Genomic DNA, 22,529 nt, shown 5'->3' on the forward strand with positions numbered 1-22,529 from the left:
TCTTCTTGATGTCCTGACGCTCAGGTCCTGCTCTTTGAGACATCAGGTCAGCCAGGAACAGGAGCATCGGATCAAAGGGAGCCCATCAGCAGGATGGGCGAGGGCATTGGGGGGAGACCTAGTTTAATGTGCAACAAAGCCTGAACTTTCTTTTCAACCTCACCAGCCCAAGTTTCTCGTGGTCGTTATCAAGTTCTCCCGGGAGACTCAGTGAAAGCCACGGACCAGAGATGTGCAGATCTGGGGAAGAGACGTATGGATCTTGGGAAGCTGGAGATGTGATGCCTTCACTTGAAAAGGGAAAGGTGCAGAGTGTTTCACTGCAAACAAGAAAACCCTCCCACGAAGCGTCTGCTCGGTAGAAGCCATCAGCATGACAACTGCTGAAGGAGCCGTTGTGCCAGCTCAGCGCTGGGCTGGGGCTGTCTCAGCCATAAGGCGCTCCCCAGGGATCCCCAGGAACACCCAGAGCAACCCAGGGTGATCCCCGAGAGGAGCACAGTGCCTCCTTTCTTGCAGCACAAACGTACATTAGTATTTCAGACCAGCTTCAGCTGGCGAAACAGCATCTTGGTCCTGCAGAGCCTCAGGTCTCAGCTTCTGCTCCTCGTGATGCTCTCCTCAGACACTGGACCAGTGGGAGGTCCCTGTCACAGCTGGCAGGATGGCTTCCCCACTGCCAACCTGCCTACCAAAGCTGTGAGTCACCTCCTGGGCACGTCCACCTTGACTCATGATGAACCCAGCCTTGTTCCCACCTTGGACATTGGCTGCCTGGAGAACAGCACCCTTCAAAGAAGTCACCTTCAGTTTATAAAGCAGATATCCAACACCCCTGGGCACTTACATGATCAGTGAAATACCCACAGCTCCATATCAAACAGGAGGGGGAAACAGGACTGTACCAAGGAGAAGGAAGAATTTCTTCAGAAGAAGTTTCTTCAAACTTCTTCTTCAGTGTCTTCCTCTGATCATCTTCAGCACAGAAGATGATCAACTGCTAATATCCTCTGGGCTGGGCCAGAAGCTAAAAGGTAACTGAATTTGGAAACTTAATGGTCCACTCAGCCCAAGGCATTGCCCAACTCTTACACATAACACAGATGAATGTGATAACTCCTCCAAGGGGAAGCCCACATCCAGCACCAGATTCCAGCTGCCCAAGTTAGTGTGTCCCAGAAGTTTCCTCGAGGAAACCTTACGGTGACCAATGGATAAAGCTATCCTGCCCGCAAGTGTGCAGTCACTGATGACCTGCAAAGCTTACAAGATGCTGCAGGAACATCTGAGCATCTACAGGAGGCTTACTGGGAAAACAGGCAGCTCTCCCCCTCTGAACCTTGCAGGAAAGCAAAAAATAATGCCCCGAGGCATTTCTTCTCCAACTTTTAAACCTGCCAATGACTCAATGGCAAAATGGACAGCAAATGCAAGTCTCACCCTGGGCTCCTGGGGCTTCAAGCCCCAGGCAGGAGGCACAGGCAGCAGCGTTACAGCATGTGCCTGGCAGGGCTGAAACTCTGGCTGTAAGAGCAGAAACCCCGGCTCCAGCCCACCTCCCCAGCTGAGGGGAATGACTCACGTTCAACCAAGCCCTCCAGAACCTGACCCCAGAGTGGGACTTACACCGGGCAGCGATGTTTTCAGGCAAGCATCCTCTCTTTTCAAGGGAAGGGTAGGGGCTGGCTGGGAAGGGGGGGAGATGCATAAAGCAGCAGCAGATCCTACCTTTGAGACGTACGCTTCCCTTTCAGGCTGACAGCTGTGGCCTAATTTTCAAGAAAACTGACAAGCGCCTTATTTCTCCCCCTATAATTTCTCTTCACTGCAAATAAAATAGGTTAAAGGAGCAGGCACAAAGCTGTGACAACAGGAGCTGGGAGAGGCTGATCCAGTTCGGGGCATGCACAGCTTGCAGAGAGATGGGAGCCGTGGTCCCTGCACTCACCCTTTCCCTTCCCTCCCCATTGCTTTGCTTTAAGATGAAGAAATAAAAGTGCTTTTGCTCCTAAAAGTGTGGCCAAGCAGCAGGCTGCTGTCCTAGAGGTGGATGAGCCTTTGCATCGCCCCTGTAGGGAAGGCAAATTTGGGGGGAGATGGTCTGGCTGGGCATCCCCAGACCTCTGAAAGTGGAGGGACTGGCTGGGGGTGGAGTACGTCAGGAATACGCTGCATGTTTGAGGGTGAAGCTTTCCACAAGGAAAGAAAAAGGACTGGAAGGAGGTGGCAGCAGATGGGGACTCGTCAGCTCAGCTCGGGGGCAAGCATGCCCCAGGGTGGGAGATGAAGCTGCCTCAACTCTTCTGCCAACATCTCAACTTGGACCCACTGCTGACTTTTGCCTCACTTTGCTTGAGCAAACTGGCTGTATTTTCCTTGATCGGCTCCAATCCATGTACAGACACATTCGAGGCAGTGCTAATCCTTGTGTGGCTTTGGGGAAAAGGGACAGAAGGAGCAGGAGGAGTGGGGACACTCGAGCACATCCTAGAGCTCAGGGAAGGAGGTGCCTGCAAGTAACTCAGCAAGCCCAGCCACACTCTGGACTCAAGAGTGTCAGCTAAAAAAATACCCCCATTTATGCTGTGGTTTAGATGTCCCATATGTTATTTTGGCTTTACTGATGGGCTTGCCTCCATGCCTGCCGCCTCTCACTGCCTTTCAGCATCTTGGGGTGGATCCCGACGCCCGCCCTGCCTTTGGAGCCGGGATCCCTGGAGGGATCCCAAGGGGAGATGCAACCTGAGGAGCCTCACTGCCCCTAACCCTCTAAGGCCCATAGATGTGCAAGAGGAGAGCGGCTGGATGCTCCCTGCTGTACCAGCACCCTAAGAGCACCCAATGCTACAAGGGGTCCTGCTCCAGGTGCAGCTGAGCACTGAGAGCAGCTCATGCACCGAAGGGAAGGAGCACCAAAGGAAAGGAGCTCCAACCAGGGTGGCTTTTGCGCAGCTCCACGCTTTCAGTGGGGATATGAAGATGTCCCATCCCAGGACATCTTAACCCAGGATATCTCATCCCGGGAGCAGAGTGCTCGGCCGGACCCGTTGGCAGGAGCTACAGAGCCTGCAGCTGGAGTGAGCTCTTCCTGGGGCAACATCCAGCCTCGAGCATCCACCTTTGATGGAAACCTGCGGCAAAGTGAGATTGTGGGAAGTGCTGGAGCATCCTCGCCCGCCTGCTGCTTGCGCCTGCAATTGGTGGGCGGCGCGTGACGAGGGAGGGCTGCGTGCCCGTCACCTGCGGAGAGCGATGGGCTGCGAGATGCTTGAAAGCAGCCAGGAATGGAAAAAAATCCCTTGATGAGAGCAGCAGGAGGCAAAACACTCAGCCCTGCCTTGATGTTTTTAACCAAGTGTGCCCTGTGCCTTGGGGATAATCCTGAGCAAGATCCCCTGTAAGAGAGATGGGGGGAAAATGCCATTATTCAGCCTCTCCCAGACTCCCTGTCCTGGCTTTTCCCTCCACGGAGATGAATAAACCAAGATGTCCCATTGCAGAGCAAGAGAAGGAAACACCACCAGAACCCCCAAGGCCTGATGGATGGGATCAGACAGGTTAATTTAGCAGCTACCGGCAAAAACCACCCCCCTTGCCTGCAGCGACTGCTGCCTCCCCACGATGAGGGTCCTCACCCCATCGGCCAAGCAGGGAAAATTTGGGAGACACCTTGGAAGCTGCTTGTGCTGAAGCCCCGCGCCGGGGAACGTGATGGTTAGCAAGCGTTAGCTGCGGGCTCCTCTCCCCGCCGCCCAGCCCACCTTTTCCTGGCTCCCCCCTTCCCCAGCTTGCTTTTCCAGAGCACTCCTGCTGGGATCCCAAGGAAAGTGCTGGGAGGGAGCAAATAGTCCTCCCTGGGGACCTGCCCTTTGAAGGAACTTGGCCATTTTGGGAGGATTTTCCTCCCCTACGCACACTTCTCCTTCCTCCCCTCCACCCTCTCGCTGACCTGCATTAGTCCCAGCCCACTCCAGCGCTGCCGCTCACATGTGGTTCCCATTTTTCTCCAGAAAAACCCATCAAATCTTTCCAGGCAGCTCCGAATACAGCCGGTCCCGGAGCAGCTTCAGCGGGTAGGACAGCAAACTCATCCCCAGGGGCTGGTCCCCTCTCCAGCTCCTCCAGCCCCCATGGCTCAGTGGAGGCATCTCCTGTCCTTCTCTGGAGGGTCCAGCCCCAGGAGGGGGCTGGCAGGAGCTGGCTTGGCTCCTGCTATCCCAGCAGGGATAATCTTTAGGCAGAGCAACCAGGCTCCTCCATCTTGAAGGTCACACTGCTGATGGCTCCCAGTGCATTGCAATCCTAGATCCAACCTCTAGCCTGGGGGAAATTGTTTTTTTTACCCCTTCAGCTCCTGCTCCATGGGGCTGCAGAGGGTATCGGAGAGCCCAGCATGATGCCCTATAGCCTCGGTGAATTAAAACCTCATTAAGCATGTCCTCCTTTGGCCTTGCAGAGCCCGTTGCATGATGTAAAATAGGCAGTTTGAGAGCTGAGGGTTTTTGAAGGTACAGCGGGGTTGCTGGCTTCCACTCCAATTCACATCAAAGCCCGAGAGGAGCCTGTGCCCGGCTGGGGCAGTGGGAGACGTGTAAAAGCGGAGCCTGGATGTCCCCACACCACTAAAACACCACTCCGGAACTCTAGCCATGGGCTTTCCCATGGCTGGGTGGAGGCAGAGCCGGGGAGAAGAGATTTTGGGGAGCAGGCAGGGATTAAAGGTAGGCACAGAGGAACGAGCTGGAGATAAGTGAGGAGAAGCCCGCAGACCTGGGGATGCTCCATCACCCCATGCCTGGCTGGGGACTTGGGTGGGAGGAAGCGCCACTTTCTGCTTTGCAAAAGGGCAGAAAAAAAAAAAAATAAAAAGCTTTCTCTGGTTCCTCCTTTCTGCAAGGCACGAGGAGGGGGATGGAGAGTGCACAGTTCATTAAAGCAGAAGGGCAGGCGGCCAGCGAGCATCCTGGCAGGCAGAGCAGTGTATTTTCGCAGGCTCGCTGCCTCCCAACACAGAAGCTTCCCTTGTAGCACACACAGCTGTTTGGATTTTACCCGAGTTCATATCACAGTTTATCAAAGGGGCTGCATTTTTTTTTTTCCTTCTTTTTTTTTTTTTTTTCCCCACTTTGCTGAGTACAAGCTGAATGGTTCCCGCAAAAACAAATGCAGGTTTTGTTCTGCAATGCGGCGGCCCAGAGGGCAGGAGAGAAAGAGGTGACACACGGCCCCCCCCCAGCCCCGATTCACTTGCTGGTGGGGCAGAGGGATTTTCATGGCATGGGTTTGGCAATGGGAGCTGGAGGGGGCATGGTGGCATCAGCACACCTGAAGGAAGGAGGAGCAGGAGGGGATCCTGCATCCCAGCCCAGGGAGCCTCCAGCTTGTCGGGAGGTATTGAGATGTTTGGCCAACACACTATGTGCATCCAGGGGAGCCCAAGAGCATCCAGGCCTGGGAGAAGAGGAAAATTTTGGTTAGCCCCAGCTCTTGAGCCTTCCTCGGCGAGGGGTGGGTGATGGGCTGGGAGGTGGGACAGTGAGGCAGGAGGAAATAATGAGGTTAAGGATGGGGTGGGAAGGCCAAGATGAGGCAGGGGGACAGTGAATCACTGCAGGATGGTGGCATCCTGGGGCTTCAGCATCCCCTTACCACCAAAGCAGACACCCACCAGCTCTGTACAGCATCCCCAGCATATCCCTCACTATCCGAGCCTGCGGCTAAACCCCCATTCCACTCCCTCTCCTGAGCCCTCCTCACTGGGATGCTGGCAGGCTGCCCTTCCCTTTCCACCCCCTCCAGACAGAGAGCATGGCCCTGGGAATGCTAGGCAGGCCGAGCAAAAAGTGATTTAACATGCTCCTCACTGCCTGCCTGCCAAGAGCATCAGATGTCTGTGCTCCACAGGACATGCCGGCCCTCTGCTCCCCCGCTTCTCTGATTCCCCATCCCAGTTAGCAGGTTCAAACCCGCTTTGCTTCTTTTGCCCTACTTTTGGGGGAGAAAGGGACATCGCATGGTCAGCCCCAGCCTCTCTCAGGGGCAGAAAGGTCCCCTCCCTGCCCAAAAAGAGGGGACCAGCCACCCCAGCCCCACGCCAAGGCCATCACCATAAAGTCCTTCCTGCACCCAATGTAACATGCCAGTGTTTGTCCCCAGCTCTGCCCTCTTCGCTATCCAGCTCTCTGCTGACATCATCCCGGCAGGACTTAGAGACCTCAAAGGAAAGACAGGATTTCCAGCCAGGTGAACTTTTCTAGTCTGCAGGAGCCATAAACCCACGGCCCCATCAGGAGACTTGGGATTTTCCAGCTCCCCAGCTAATGCCATAAATTGGACAAATAACCTTATCTGCTGCAGCCTATGTCTTCCAGAGTGGATGGAGAACCAACCCACCATCCTAGCCAACCCCCACGGGGTTCAAGCATCCCCCCAAAAGCCAAGGACCATCCCCAGTCAAATGGCCAAGCCCTGCTGGGTGCATCATGCGGGAGGTGGCTGAAAAGTTGCCCCAGGGCCCCTTCCATGCAACTTAACCTCAGAAAACACCCCATGAGAAGGTGCTAGGCAGTGGGGATGTTTATTTAATGGCTCTATGAAACAAGCTGAGACAACCCCTGCGTGTGGGCCCCTGCCTGGGGAGCAAAGCGCTGACTCAGGCATCCTCTCGTGCCCCAGGGTGTCACTGCTCGGCGAGAAAATGGCCTCTCTGGGCTTAAAAGTTAAGCCTTTCACTTCAAAGCATCCGCACACAACACGCATAGGGATGTCTCCAGCCACTCAAGCACATCCCGTACCCCCGAGGGTTCATTTGCTGTCCTGGCAAGGTACATCAGCCACGAATGCCTGAGCTGCTCCACCTCAGAGAGCAGCAAAAAGGCAGCTGCTTTGGTGCTAGGCTCGGCTTAGCAAGCTAAACCAGCTCCCAGAGCTCAGACAGACCCCGGGACAGCGTGGGGGTTGCACAATCGGCCCTGAGGAGGGACGAGGCAGGGAGAAGATGGCTCCTTCCAAGGGCAGCAAGCTGCTAAGGCAGCCAGGCCTATCCTCAAGCCATGCTCTGAGCAGCAACACTGACGTCCATGGGGTAGGGCTTAGCCTCTCACTTAATCCCCCCATCCCGTAGTGCTGGTACCAACAAGCAAGTGTTAAATCCAGCCCATAAATCTCAGTGTGGGCTGAAAACCTCGGTGTTGCTCCGCTGCCTGCCTCCTGACCGGCTGAGCAGCTTTTCCTCCACAGGGTTCCTGCCTGGAGGATGGCCGTGCCGTTCCAAGGAGCCATGTGATGCTTTGGAAGCTCCTCCGCATTTTTCTGCTGCTCCAAGCCATCGTCGGGAGGCCAGCAGCTGAATGTGAATATTTGCTTCTTGCTTAAGGGCTCCGCTGAGTCCAGGACGGCCACGTGCCAGCTAGGGCAGATAGCTCCCAATTAGCAAGAAGGCTGGAAGGTCTCGGGTCTGCTCATCAAGGTGAGAGGTAACATTGAGTGACAGGTGATGCTCCTGCCTCTGACAGCCCTTTGGGAACCACCTTTGAGTGCAATCATGCCTGGCTTGAGAGGAGAAGGCAGTGCTTTGAATTCTGAGTTTCGAAGGTGGAATAACTTTACTGGCTTCCAGCCTAAAAAAAGTCACAAGTGACAGTGAGAGAGATCAACCCCCAAAGGAAACCCCCGTCTGCTGTGATGCAGAAAACTGATGCCAAGCCAAAAAAAGTCCTTGGAAGAGACCATGGGAACAGGTTTGCCACCTCTCCAATTCCTCAAGGGGAGAGGGGTGGAAAATGTGAGACGGCTTTTCCCCCCAGGAGATGGCAATGGGTAGGCGACCATCCTGGTTTTCTCTGGAGGACTCTGCGTGATTCATACCACTGGAACCCCCTCGGCACATCCCTTCACAAAGAGGGTCCCTCTCCCAGGCGTTCATGAGGCATCTAAGCAGCTTTCAGGAGCCCTGAAGAGCGTTTTCCTGGATGTTGCCCTTCCCTTCTCCTGCCGGGCCTCAGCCCGGCATGTGAGCTGTGCCATGGCTGTAGGCTCTCCCTCCGTGAGGTCCCCTTGGGTGGTGGCACGGATGAGGCATCACACCATGGTTTGATCTGGTGATGCCATGGTGGCTCCCACCGCGGAAGGTGGCAGACCAAGAAGGGCACCTCCAAGGGCACCTCTTGGATGTAGCAGCAGCACTGGCAGATGGACCATGGGCCAGTGCTGGGTTATCCCCCAGCCCGGTGGTCCCAGGCAAGGGAGAAGAAATGATCTGGGTTCTTCCTTATGAACAACAGAAGCTTTTGGAGCTGTTTGCCTGTTATTTTAAAGGCAGTTTGTGTTTCCATTTAGCTCCAGTCTGTCTTCTCTGTCAAACCACCTTGAGATACCCAGCCTGGGACCAGGGTAACTGATGGTGAGACCACCTATCACAGCCCCCACCTCTGCCCAGGAGGGCTGTGGGTGCTTCTCCCACCCATCTCCCAGCGGCAGGCTGGCACCAGAGCAGCTCTGCATGGCTTGGGGACCACATGTCCCTACAGAAAAAGAGACCTTCCCACCTCCATGGGCTCCTGCAGAGATCCCTGCTCAAAACACAATCCCGTCCTCAGGCACGTGACTTACCATAACCTCTGCCTCCAGGACTCTGAGGACATATCAGGAGAGAGACTAAAGTCCTTTTGGAGCCAGCAACCAGGCATGAACAAGCCTGAGCTGGGTTAGAAAATAAACTACCTTTTACCGTAGACCCTCCACCTGACCTCATGGACCTTCGAACTTGCCCACTGGCAACGTGACACAGAAAATTGTTGCGCTGTGCTTCAACAAAAACCCTATCCCCCATTTCCCCTTCCCCTGAGCACTCATCCTTCAGCTGGAAATCATTGCCTAATCTTAACAGGTCTATTTTCCTTCCCTGTTTCGCCACTCCCAGGATGGCCGGCCGGCAGTAGAAATGGGCAGCGGTGGTCCTGGAGGGGAGGGGAAGATGATGGCTACAAAGGGAGCAAAGGGCTTGTGCCAGCAGTGGGGGAAGACCACGCTTTAGCACACACTGTCCCGGTCTCTCAAGCATCCCCCTCATGCTTTCCAGCTCAGGATGAAACATCACCAGCATCTCCCAAGTCAAACATGAGGCTGGCTTCTAACCCTGCTGTGCAAAACAGCTGAGCTGGCTTGTGGACAGGGGAGGGATGTAACGTGGGAACGTGCATACGGCTTCAATTTGAAAAGTGGCTAAAAATAGCACCACGAGGCTCCCACGTTCATTGGGTCTCTCTGGCAAGAGATCAATCTTTTTGGAAAAGTCCTGTAAAAGTTTTTCTTCTCTATTCCCATCTTGCTTTTTCAGGAGGTGACAGAGATGTAGTTAACAGCAGCACTTCAACCTCCATCAGTAGGTTTCAGAGTTGATCACTAGTACCTGAGGACATGGCTCATCCCTCCCAGAACCACCACTTTGGCTCCAGACCTGTATCTACCCTGTGTGAGCTACAACGTGACTTGACAAAGGACAGAGTAATTTTTTTTTCGCTTTACCAGATTTTTTGGGGCATGAGTCACTGTAAAAAGCCCCGGCTTGCGGAGCTGCTGCAAGCCGGTCCCACCGCACTGCTGGCTGGCTGCTGGGAAAGCTGGGCCCGCCAGCCAAGGCTCATCCTGCCAGAGCCGGAGGGAAAAATATGAGGTGGCCACAATACATAAGAGCTTTTAAATGGGACCCTGCCCAGGCTCACTATTGCTCTGATTACCCTGCTCCTTTAACAAGGAATAGGGCCGCTTCCCCTGCCAAGGGCTGCTCAAATCAGGGGTTGTGCTGATCAGGGAGAAGAGAGGGGACACTACGAGTGGGATATTGTCTCTGCCCTATTCTTAGATCCCCATATGACTAAACCCAACATTTCCAGATTCCTATCAGAAGCAAAAACCCCATATGCTCAACCAGATTTGTGTTTGGGGGGGAAATATAATGTGTTACATTAAAATTTAATGCAAGTGGGGGGAAACCTCTGAAATCCTTGCCCTGCAGCCCAAACAGAGGCTGCAACCCTGCCCTGCCCACGTTTCATCATTTTTTGCAACCTGCCATGCTTCACCTCGACATTCATTGCTCACAGGATGAATCTAGCGGCAACTTTTTGGCACGCTCTCGGGCTGCCCAAAGACTTCGGCACAAACTGCTGCCTAGGCAGGTACAACTCAACACCTGGCTCAGCTTAGCAGATTTTGAGAGCTCTGTGTGCTTTGCTTTCCAATCACAGTGACGAGACCCCCCATCAGTACCTCGTGCACCCCTCCACCTTCGGAGAGGCAGCCCTCTTCTCCCACGGGAGCATGACTTGGGTTTCTTGCTCGCCCCACATTCATTTTGATGCCACCTCCCTGAAAGCAAGGGAGGAAAACCCAGGGTCCTGCCCCCTCCTCCCACCAATCTCCTTACTGATTTCTCCACCTTGCCTCGACCGCTAAGCCCATTATTTCCCAGCGAGCTGAGGAATTGGTGTCCCTTGCCCCAGATCTCATTGCATTAAAGATGATGTCCTGCCAACTGCCACGACGCTTGGCTTTCCAGCCTCCACCGCAGCTCCTTAAAAAGCCAAAGCAAAACCTACCAACTCTGTGCATTGAAGCACACGGCTTTGGGGGATAAGGCTTTTGCTGGGCGAGCATCTCACTGAGCTGGGTGGAGGGATTCACTTGACTTGGCAACCCGAGCACAAGCCTGTCTTCCTGCTCCGGCTGGTCTAGTTGTTTCTTAACGAAACAGGCTCTGACAATGCTATTTAATAAGGAGCTACTTTGCCTCCAGGGACGGGAGCGAGAAATATGGTGCCTCAACATGTGAAAGGCAAGTCCCGTTTGCTCTGAAACCGTCTGCCGGCGAGCGAGGGAGGCTTGTAGAAATGGTTTTGACTCTGAGGGAGCTCGGTACTTGGGCTGCTTGACCCCGTCATCCCTGTCCCACCCTGCCTGGGGGGTGCTCGGGGCCTTCGGCGAGGCTGGTAGGGTGCTCTGACCTGATGATGAAGGCTCCTCTGGTCTCCAGGAGTTTCCGTTCGCTGCTGAAGCGCTTGAGCAGGTTGATCATGAACTTGTAGAAGTAAGAGTTCATGGTGGGGGTGGAGGGCGAGCACTCCAAGCCTTTCATACCTGGGTAGGCAGGAGAAGGGGAAAGCAAATTAGAGCAGCTGGGGCCTTCCTGCCAAAGCAATCTCCATCAGAGCGCAGACACCCAAAATATGGTTGCAGCACTCGGCGGAGGAGGGTTGGGGCACAACAAGAAGATTTCCAAGCCTCATATAACCACATCTACTTGTTTCAAGCAGAGCCAGCGCTGCTGCAGCTCTCTCCATCCAAGGGGAAAGCGTCTTGTGGTGGTCCTAGCCTGTGAAGCAGCACGCAGTGAGGAAATGGGCTTTTTGGGAGATCATCCTGGAGCTGTTCAGCTTCAGTGGCTGATAGGAGAAGGGGTGCCCGAGGCTCAAAATCAATAGGCAATCCCATCTCCTCAGATATGGCACGTACACTCATCCCAAAAAAACAAATTGCTGGTGGATTGAAGAGCCTTTAATCCAGCCCCACACGCCACAGATGCCCTGAGCCCAGTGTGTATGTAGTGGCAGACACACACGTTCAGCCCTGGGTCACGGCATGACCACTGGTTTACACTTGGTGATGTGATTTCCCCGGAGCAGGAGCCACTTGATGCAACAATGTCACATATGTGCCCTGGGGCTAGCACAAAGTACTGGTCAAACCACAGCAGAGCTCCAAGCTTAGAGACTGTACCAAAAAACTGGTTTTTTTCTTTGTTCTCTGTTTGCAAAAAACCTTTATAACAAAAGAAGCTGAAGGTTAGGGAAGGGGGACTGGCACGAAGGAGCAGTGGTCCCTCCAGCCTGGAACACCCCCTGGATCGGGGCACAATCCCATTCGTTGCTACTGCAGCAGCTGGTTTCTGCCCAGAATGCAAACAAGGCTTCATGTTAAGGGAGCAGCTATCACAGATCACGTTTATAAGTCTCAAAGGCAGAAAATGAAGGGTAATGAGAGTGGCTGGACTCTCCAAGCAAGAAGGGTGCAGGAAGTGCCCCGGCCAGAGGGAAGGGGGAGGGTGTGAAAGCAGGAGGGTGGAAGCAGAGAGAGGAGAGATGGCAAGAAGAGATGGTGTGCTCAGGAGAGCCTAGATGTGCTCCAACAGACCCAGACCCAATGCACTCCAGGCTTGCAAGGTCTTTTGTGTTTTATCCTTAGGCATTTCGCTTGGGGCTGGAGGATTTCTAGCGGTACAGGGAATGCATGCTCTGCACCCTCCTGTCACGCAGGGCACCAGGAGCTGGCAAGCCTCTGCTCACAGCCTCTGCCAAGCGGCCAGCATCCCCCTTTGCACCTCTCAGGGCCATAAATTCACTCTTGATGGGCTCCTATTACTTGTTTAACAGCAAACGGTGCTCCAGGTTGTAAGGTACATGGGCTGCTGTGACACCTGCTTGGTAAGATGTCCTAACTTGGTCTGAGACTATTTGCAGGGTGGGTAGCCAGGGAGGGTATCTCCCAGCTCAGGGCACACAGACAGCATTAGAAAAAATATCCTGTCAAACTCACAAGTGCAGGGAGCTGGCAGGTAAAGATTGCTTTTCCCACAGCAAAACTGCAGGGGAGATGGTTTATTTAGCAGGATGGCGCTCAAAGTAAACGTTTGGAGAGTGTTTTAAAGGCGACTTTGCAACAAGGGGAGCTCTCTCCCTTAATTTTTCCTTTGGAAAGACCATATCTAACCACGGTAAGGATGGAAGCCGGCACACATGAGCACCCCAAGGCTATTCCCCCTGTCCTGAGAACAGCCAGTATTTCCGTCAGATCGTTGAAGGAAACCTGAAGAGTTTGATTTATGTATGTTGCCTGCTTCTACTGAGACTCAGCAGAGCATGGAACGGCCAATTAAAGATGCAATCAAGCTGCCAAAGACAAGGAAAGCTGATGGAAAAGCCACCAGGCTGTTTTCCACCCTGCCTGTCCCAGTGATACACAGAGATGCAGACATGGGCTCAAACAGGACAGCTTCCCCGGGCTTGGATTTAGCATCTGAGAGAACATATGCAGCCAAAGAAAAAGGAAAATGAAAGACGAGGACATCTGGACCAGAACCTGCTGTCTACTCCCTGCTAGAATCGTGTGTTCACCCTCCCTTGGTGCATCCGAAACCCCAAACCAGGCTTTGAAGCAGGCATCTCCCAGAGCACAAGTGTTCGCCGTAGCATCGTGTTTCCCCTCAGCTGCGGGGAAGATGATCTGGGCAAAAAAAATAGGATCTAGCTGAGCTGATACACTCCAAAACAACGGTGCATTTGTTTGAAGGCAGGGAGTAGCCAGCGTGAAAATACAGCCGTGCCCCATGCGTCGTCACTACAGCTGCTCAGCGCTGCTCAAAAGCAGGTTGAGAAGAGACATGGTCTGGACAAGGCAACATGGAGAAGCTCTGCCTTCCCACTGTGCCTGCCCATGGCTCAGCCTCGCATCTCCCAGCCTGTACCATGGGCAGAGCCTCAAAAGCAAGCACTGGTTTTCTTTCTGGTGGGAAGGGGAAGTGAAGAGCAGATGGAAACCGTCTTTCAAAGCTGCAAAAGTGGTATTTTTTTTCCATTTTGTCAGCAGTGCTGAGGCATCCAAACCAGAGCTGTGCTGCAACCCAAGAGCTAGCAGCAGGCGGGACATCACACCTTCATCCCCACCAGCTAGGAATGCCCCAGCATTGTAGCTTGTCCAGGGGAAGGTCTGATCTTGAAGTTTCTCCCTTCTCAGGACCCCCAAAATCATCTCTCTGACCCCCCGCAGCGTCAAGGACGGTACTGCTGCCAGGGCTGGTCTCTCTGGGCAGCAGCACACGCAGCAGTTCCTGCCCCGTGCTCCCTCCGCACAGCAAAGCCAGCTTTGTACCTTACCACCACCTTGCATGCCTTCCGGTGACAGCCAAACCATTACATATCCTAAAACACATCCCAAGGGAAAAACAGGATGTGGCAGCAATTTTTCTTCTCCCTGAAAGGTCCAGGGCTCTTGTTGCTGGGGTGCCAGCAGTGACATGCACAGGACAAAGCTCAGGAGCCCTGTGGCTGGGAATGCTGGTGCTAGACAGACCAGCCAGAAGCACCCTCAGCTCCACATTCCCGAGGTGGTGCAGCATCTCCCGCATCTCAGACTGGAGACTCGGAAGGACCTGCTGGGTCAGCTGAGTATCCAAAAGCCAGAACTGCCTTGGAGATCAGATCCCAGCTGCAACCTGCAGGATGATCAACCTCCAGCCTCCAGTCCTGCCATCTTCTTCCATCAACTTGCTCCTGAACCTCCGACCCTCCTGCCCAGCCTGAGAGCAAGGGAGCTGGGAGCAAGGAGGGACTGGGACACAGAGATGGTGAAAACAAGTCTTAGCCCTGGCTTTTTTAGGAGAGAAGAGTGTGATGTGACGGTCTGCATGCCCCAGAGAGCTTCTTCATCATCCTTTGCCTCTGATACATTTGAGACTGAACTCAAAAGGGGTCATTTCTCCATCCCTTGCCCACCTGGTGCCCAGCAGCTACATCTGCGTGTCCCTAAGGAAGGCTTCACCACGGCATGCTGTGCTGGAGCAGCCTTCCCAAGTGCTCTCCAGGGGTAATGCTGGGGGTGAGAAACCAGTGTGTAGGAGTCTCCCAGACTGCAAAAGGCTCAACCAAATCTCAGCTGGAGTTTAAAAGGGCAACACTTCTTCCAAGCAGGCAAAACATTTCTCTTGCAAAACCTCCCAATCCTCCAAACTTCCTGATTGCTCTGTGTTTACAGGATGTCTAAGAAGTGGCTGGCACCTTGTTCGCCATCGTGTAACCCTTCCCGGCGTAGCCTGGAACTCAACTCGCCGCCCTGCGGGTTACAGCTCAGCGCAGTGGCATCCTCGGCTCGACAGAACCGTAGGAGCAGCTTGTCAAGTGTTTCTACAAAGCACGAGAGACAAGCAGAGAGAAGTGTTAAGAAAACTGTGGCTTAATTAATTGAAGCTTGCACCTCTCCCCCTTTCCTCAAAGCGAGACTTTGCAGATCCGTAACCTGCCAGATAGGCTGTTAATGTACCCGGAGCCGGGCTGGTGGCACGTCACAGCCCTGCTGCCTTTTTTTTTTTTATCTGGCATGGAGGATGGAGCTGGAATAAGGATCCCTGCTCAGAGAAATGATGAAACTCAGCCCAGATATCCACTGTAATAGGAACAAATGGGAATTTTGGGCCCACAGGAACATCAGAACAGTGCAACGAGTTGGTAGAAACAGGCTATGAAAGGCACATGGAAATTGCAGCTCCATGGCCGAAATAAGTCTGCACCAGCCAGCCAGCCTGGACCCTTTTCAATGACTACAGCACCCTCCTGCATCCCAGGATCCTTTCCCAAGGCAAGCTTCGCAGCCTGGGGTAAAGTGAGGGACACGAGTGGGCTTCTTGGATCACCTAAGCCAGCACCAGCATCTGTCCCCCCCTGCCCCCACCCATGGGCTTGAGCAGAGCGCGGCAAATGGCTGCCGAAACCCCTGGTGCATCCCCAAGCGCTTACCGGCAGTTCGTGCCATTCCCATTGCTTGCGTGGCCATGCTATAAATCAACCAAGACAGGCAATTAGGGATCTATATTAAGGCCCTTATAAATATATATTGTATAGCAGGCCGGAACATTCAGGCCGTCTGGCTGCTTGATGGGCTGAGCTGTCTCGAAACCTACAGTGGCCAAGGTGTCCCCAGATTGCTCTGGGGGGGCCTGGCAGACTCAGACACAAACTTGGCTTTTCCTACCTTAGCCACAAAGTGCCGAACTTCACCCTGGCATAAAACGCAACTTCCGCTAATTTACCATAATTGGTTTCAAACTGGCCTTAATTAAAACCGGTGCAGACTTGCTTACCTCCATTTAAACCAAATTTAAATAAGATTGGACCAGAACTGATTCCTTTCCAAAGCAAGCTAAAGCTGGGTAAGCTGTTTAAAGAGTATCCACAAGGGTATTTGCAGTGGTTTAGCTAAAATGATTTACCGCAATCCTTAATTGAAGCAATTTCAGCTCGGATATAGGGAGGGCAAGCTAAGAGCTGGCGGGGCCAAGCATCCTTCCCACCCGAGCGCCTTCCCCGGGGCATCACGTTTCCAGCTCAGCCCAGAGAAGGATCTCCCTTGGCTCCTCCAAGAGCAGTCGGGATAAACCTGGTGGCAGCCAGAGCTGGTCCGTGAGCCTTCAACCCATGTGGGGCTCTACTCGAGTGCCGGCATGTGGGAGTCAGCACTGCCAGATGGTGCTTGGCGAAACCCCGGGCGGCGACGTGGGAATTTGCGTGGCGTCTTCCCCCCAGCAGCCTTCCCCAGGATGTTTTGAATTTTAGCTTTTGCAAACACAGGGTGGCGAAGCCTTGCAGAGCAGGATAAAAATAGAGACATAAAAAAGGCAAATCCTCTCCCCTCCCCGCAAAAACCCAGTGCAGGGTGTAGCTGGAAACAGATGCAAACGTGTCGGCAGCTCAGCTGGGCTCTGCAAAACCTCCGCTCTCCCCTCTCCGGAGCGCAGAATGCTGCTCAGGAAATAAAGCCACTGAAATTACAGATTGCATGGCCACAGGCTGTGCTCAGCCTGCTTTTGCAGGGCTGCCTGGGCACACGGATGCTTCTCCCCTTCCTACCTGGCTAAGGAGCCGTGGGTTTGTAATTCCCGAGACTTCAGCATCCCACCCCAAAGGGGGTCCCCAGATGAGCCGGGGTACGTATTTTGATGCCAAATAAGGCTTTTGCTGCACTGATCCTCTGGCTCCCCCCACTCCCATGCAGCATCTGTGCTTCTGCCTGCCTTGAAGGAAGGCAGCAGGCAATGATAATGCCGATGGGTTTCCTAGGAAGATTAGCAGTCCACTACTGGCTCGTTTTTCTTTGTCAAGGTAAATCTATAAGCAAAAATGCAGCAGGGGTATAGCTCAGACAACGTACAGAAGAAGAAAATACCCAACAGAGCTGCAAAAACAGGATCATTTAAGCTTGGTGGTGAGTTTAGAGCGGGCTGAGGCTACCGCATGGAAAGGTAAAGCGTATGGAAGATAACATGCAAGCAGGAACAAGTAGCAACGGGCTTTGCTCGGCCATTTCTGCACCAATATTCATTTTGCTAGTTTAATTGTTTTCATCTCATTCCTCCCCCTGCCCTCCAAATTCCTTGCAACATCTTGGGGAAACTGAGGCAGCCCAGCAAAGTAACTACACAGGGTGTGCTTGGCTAGGAGTCATCTTATCTACACCTTCAACTTCTCCTGAGTCAGCCCCTACAGACCAGTAATCCCAGCTTTTATTTGGGAATCCCCAACCTTTCTGGCCAGCCAAGTGCAGGAGGGATTGATACCTGAAGACATGCCAGGTGAGTTATGGCTACAGTCTGGATGGTCTCTCCTGGGGCTTTCCAGGGCATCCCAGCACCTCCGTTGCAGAGCATCCAGGAAAAGAAACAAATCACCCTTTTCTTCTAATTCCCCTCTTCTCCGAGAGGCAGAAGAGCGTTTTTGAAAGTCAACCCTACTGAACAGCTCGAGGCCAGTAGGGAAGGAGATGGCAGAGCCACCAACCATCAGGAACCAGAGCATTGAGCTCAGAGCACTCGGGAGCAACAGGTCTCTCCTCTCTTGCCCGTCTGGCTCCTTCACTCCCTGCCGTCGTACTCCTGATGCCATGAAAGCTGTTGGAAACTGGCTCCTTTGAGAGCAAGTGGTCCATGGTGTGATGTCAGCTGTCTCCTTGCCTTTTGTGGAGAGGATGAGTATGGAGACATTTCCCTTTTATCCTTGCCAGTTTAGCAAACCTGAGCCATCTGATGATGAGCCAGCTTTTCTTTCCTACCTTTCACGGACCCCGTGCACCCTACAGACTCTTGCCGAGTGTTTTCATAGACCACCCTAATGTTTTCCAGACCATCTGGAGGTAGGACCTTGTCCTACACTGCCGCCTCTGCAAATCTAGGACTACACAAATGAACTGATAGACAACGTAAAGGGAGTGGTTTGGCTCACTGAGAACAAAATCCCTCAGAAAGATGTCGATAGGAAACCCCTATCACAGAACATCACAAGCTCAGCCCAGGCTCTGGAGCGCTGCGTGTTCTCCAGTGGGGATACAGCAAGTCTGGACTCAACAGACCACGTTTCTCAGGGACTTTTAGCAGCCTCCTCCAGAGTAATCCACTGACTGCTGGCATATCCATGGACTGCCAGTAGAAACCAAGGACCTCAGGTGTGTTAGCGCACCCATGTATGGAGCCAGCCTCCCGGTAAACATCCTATAGCGTGAGGTGCTCACAGGGTATGCCACTGTCCCCACCATCTCCGGCAGGAAGCCAGGCAGGAGAGACCGGACCGAGCTGGAGAGGAAAGTGCCTCCTGCGAAACAAAGGGTCGTAACCGCTTCTCCTTACACAGCTGTGGAGAAAGGAAGAGATATGTGCAAGAGCTACCCTGTACGAGGCAGCAGATTGTACCAGCATCCTTCTGGAGGGGGCTTTCTCCTCCCATGCAGAGCAGAGCTGAAGATTAGGCTAGAGGGCTTGCACCTATGCTATCATAGGATCATAGAATAATTTGGGTTGGAAGGGACCTTTAAAGGTCATCTAGTCCAACCCCCCTGCCATGAGCAGGGACATCTTCAGCTAGATCAGAGCCCCGTCCAACCTCACCTTGAATGTTTCCAGGGATGGGGCATTTACAACCTCTCTGGGCAACCTATTCCAGTGTTTCACCAGCCTCATTGTAAAACATTTCTTCCTTATATCTAGTCTGAATCTACCCTCTTTTAGTTTAAAACCATTAACCCTTGTCCTGTCGCTACAAACTATTTAGCCCTGCTAAAAAGTCTGTCCCCATCTTTCTTATAAGCCCCCTTTAAGTACTGAAAGGCTGCTATAAGGTCTCCCTGAAGCCTTCTCTTCTCCAGGCTGAACAACCCCCAACTCTCTCAGCCTATCCTCATAGGAGAGATGTTCCATCCCTCCGATCATCTTCATGCCCCTCCTCTGCACTTGCTCCAACAGGTCAGTGTCTTTCTTGCGCTCAGGACCCCAGAGCTGGACGCCAGACTCCAGGTGTGGTCTCACCACAGTGGAGTAGAGGGACAGAATCACTTCCCTCAACCTGCTGGCCTTGGTGACAACCACTCTTGGGTCATCTGCTCCTTGTCCCCACTTCTACAGGGTTGGCAAAACACTCCCGAAGCAAAGCAGACAGCTGGATTCCCATCATACAAACCAGACGATAGGCAGTTGCACCATCACCCCAAAGACTGAGGAGCTCTTGGGCACAGCCCTGAGGATCTTATCCCCGAAAAGCGGGCAGAAGATAACCAGGGAGAGACTCATGGAGGTCAGTACCCAGTCACCCTCTCCCAGGGCAGCTGGAGCAGGTTAGGAGGAGAGATGTTGGGTCTCCCAGGCGATGCTGGTCTGGGCTGGGCTGGTCTGGCCCCAAGTCATTGTGTTTGGAGAAGGCGTTGAGGGCAGCTGACCTTACGTAACCAGAGAACAAAGCGGCTAAATAAAAACTGGAGCTGGGAACGGGCTGCGGAAGTGGGACACGGCTTTCCTGACTAATCAACCAGCATCTGAAGGAAACCGAACTCAATGGCAGGGAAACAACTGCATAAACACATCCCGAGGGAAGAAAGGGAGCGAGAGGAAGTGGAGTGAAGACCACAGGGGCACCGGCCCCTTCCACCTCCCCTCCTGCCCTCGCTGCTCAGGTGGCAAAGCCTGGAATGCTGAGATGGAGAGCACAGCATGGAAACCTGCTGTGACCTCAAGGATTTTAAGGGGTCTCCATGCTCGTTTACCTGCAAAGCCACCAACTGCACGCTCGGATGGGCCTCAGAGGTAGGAGAGGAGCAGACCTGAGATGCCTCAGCAGCTCTCCTCCCACTGCCAGCTCTGATGGCATCTCAGTCTAAAGTGGGATGAAGGGAATGGAGAGATTTAACCACGGGGGGAAGCGCTACTACCCTGCAGCCTCCCCTCCAATGGTGCAATAGCATCCTACTGCCAATAAAGCATTGTCTGAGCCAAGGCATGCTAGCCAGTGAGGTGTGCTTGGGGAACACTCCCATACATCCCAATAAAAAACCAGTGACCCCAGAAAGGGGTACACCCTCTTTTTGGTGCCAGCACCTAGTGATTTTTGCCTGGAAAGTGCTGTACTCACAAACGTCTCAGCCTGCAGGGCAGAGTTTGGGTTCACTCACTCTCACCGTACATCGCTACTCCGGGACCATGCACAGACATAGGAATTTCCACTAGCCACCCTCCTGCTCCAAAAAAAGCCCGCCCCCGCAACAACCCTCCGACAAAAAGAGTCTTTTCCAAGAGCCTCTGCTTTTCCAGGTGTAATTCATGAGGGTCCTGGCCCAGCTGTGACCCCTCAACTCCCCTGGGAACCCGAGCCCAGCAGCCGATCCCAGTCTCAGCCCTGGGTGGTCAGCACCAGACGCGACTGGGGCCATGTTAAATGTCCAAGGCCAATGAACCGGCTCCTCTTCCCCTCCCCCAAAACATCTGCCTTTGGGTAAAAGCCAACAACCCTGCAAAGCTCAGCCCCAAATAAATTTCCAAAGAAACAATTTCCTGGCACATTACAAGGAAGAGGAAAAGAGGAAAGTAGGTGAGAAAGCCAGTGCCCATTAGGACCTGCGTGGGGGCAAGCTGCCCCATACTGGGGCAACAGGAGCTCCGGCTCCAGCAGATCTGCTCAACATGGGGAGAGCCAGACTCTTTTCAAACGTTACACTTGAATAAGTGAAGCCAAGTTGCTCTTCCAGATAGCTAACCAGGGCCACAGCAGCCGTTAGGATCCACGCCATCCAGGCTGCTATTTTTAGATCATCCACAAGGAAGGAAACCTCAGACAACCATCAGTGTGAGCTGAACTGCAGCTCCTCAGCTGCTTGGCCAGCGCTGCAGGAGCTGCTCCACCCAGGCGGTCTCACTTCTGACACGAGGAGGATGGATGAGACTTGCAGAGGGCTTGGGGAGGTTGCCAGCATTGCAACCCCCACCCCTCCACCGCAAAGCTAAAGCTGCCAGCATGAAACAGGTAGATCTGCAAAAAACCCAAACAAAACAAAAAAAAAAAAACAAAAAAACCCACCCCAAACAACCCGAAACCTGAGCTGGTGCAGACATTTCTAAGCCCAGGGAGGGGTGAGTGATCTGGGATCTTCAGAGAAAACAAAGCCTGGGGAGCGGAAAGCGAAGCCTCCCTCTCTGGCAGTGATTTTGCAAGGCCCCGTGGCTGCATCCTGCGCAGGGAGAGGCAGCCTTGGCTCTGTGCTCGGGTTGCAATCCAAAGCTGCCATGAAACGTGCTTTTGGCCGGGATGACCTAGCCTGGGGAGTACAACAGGGAGGCCCTTAAACAGCAGCAGCGGAGGAGAAGGGGCAGCCAAGCAACTGCAAAGGATGAGCCACGGACGAGGGAAGGTGGAAAAAACTTCCTGATGTACCGGGATGATTAATGAAAGGCTTTTTTTTTATTATCCCCCCAGCCCCTAGAAAATAGGGTTGTCCCTCTTCATCTCTCTTCTGAGGTCCCACCTGACACTCAGAGCACCATGGCAGTTCCTAGTCAACGTGGGCAGCCTTGAACAGGCAACATGGACACAGACTGAACCCTCTGCAGATGCATCTATGTTTTGGGCACCCAGATCTGCAGCCAACATGCTGTCCCAAGCCGCTTTTAGAGGCTCTGAGGGCTTTTACAAGGAGAGAATAGGCTGGTACCCAAGGTCCCATAAAATATGGGGCAATAATGACCTCTCTCCACACTGGCGTCTGCAGCATCCTGCTGCTAAACGGAGTCCTAAATCCCCAAAACATGAGCTGAAGAAAGAGCAATAAAAATAAAAAAAGCAGTGCCCTATTCTGCACCATGGCAGACTCAATCCCCAAGCTATGCCGGGTAGGAATGGATATATTCATTTATTACTGCAAGAGAGGTTTCTCCGCCTGCCCGAGCAAACCTGACTGGTGCCAGAGCATCAAGGGAGTGGGGAAGCACGGAGCTGCGGCACAGAACTGCGGCACTCACCAGAGCTCAGCTGGCCAGCCCTGGCTGGGACGTGAAGCTCCACTGGGCCAGGTCGCATATCGGAGCCGTCAGAGGGACCGTGACCCTCCGTCTGTCCTGCTGGGGAAGAAGCGATCTCGGCCAGCACTTCCAGGTCCTTCAGGATAACCTGCAGAGAGAGGGACGGCACAGGGTGAGCATGCACAGGGGCAGAGGCAGCTGGCGGGGTCAGCTTTCCTTTCCAAACCCACGGCCGGAGAGAGCGAGATGGGAAGCAAACACCAAATCCCAGCACATCAAGAAAGGCGTAGGGAAGAGAAGGCTACCTATGAAGTTCAAAGTGGAAATTTCAAACGATTGCAGAGAGGATGGGGCAGGAAAGAGAAAAGGGGGGAAAAAACCCCAGTTTCTGCTCTGTGAGTCCCAAGGTAGCATGTGAAATTAAACCAAATTTACA

General features: G+C 53.5%; 1 protein-coding gene across 1 annotated transcript in view; it reads right to left on the bottom strand.

The window, feature by feature from the left end:
- VAC14 (VAC14 component of PIKFYVE complex) overlaps positions 1 to 22,529 on the bottom strand; it is a 65,716-nt gene that overhangs the window by 11,933 nt on the left and 31,254 nt on the right. Inside the window, exons 13-14 of the mRNA XM_052796518.1 lie at positions 22,094 to 22,241; positions 11,004 to 11,136 (exon numbers count right to left, since the gene is read on the bottom strand). Of these exons, the coding sequence (XP_052652478.1) occupies positions 11,004 to 11,136; positions 22,094 to 22,241 (281 nt within the window). The remainder of the gene's footprint in view (positions 1 to 11,003; positions 11,137 to 22,093; positions 22,242 to 22,529) is intronic.

This window comes from Harpia harpyja, chromosome 9 (genome assembly GCF_026419915.1).
Source record: "Harpia harpyja isolate bHarHar1 chromosome 9, bHarHar1 primary haplotype, whole genome shotgun sequence".
In the NCBI taxonomy this organism is placed as follows: domain Eukaryota; kingdom Metazoa; phylum Chordata; class Aves; order Accipitriformes; family Accipitridae; genus Harpia; species Harpia harpyja.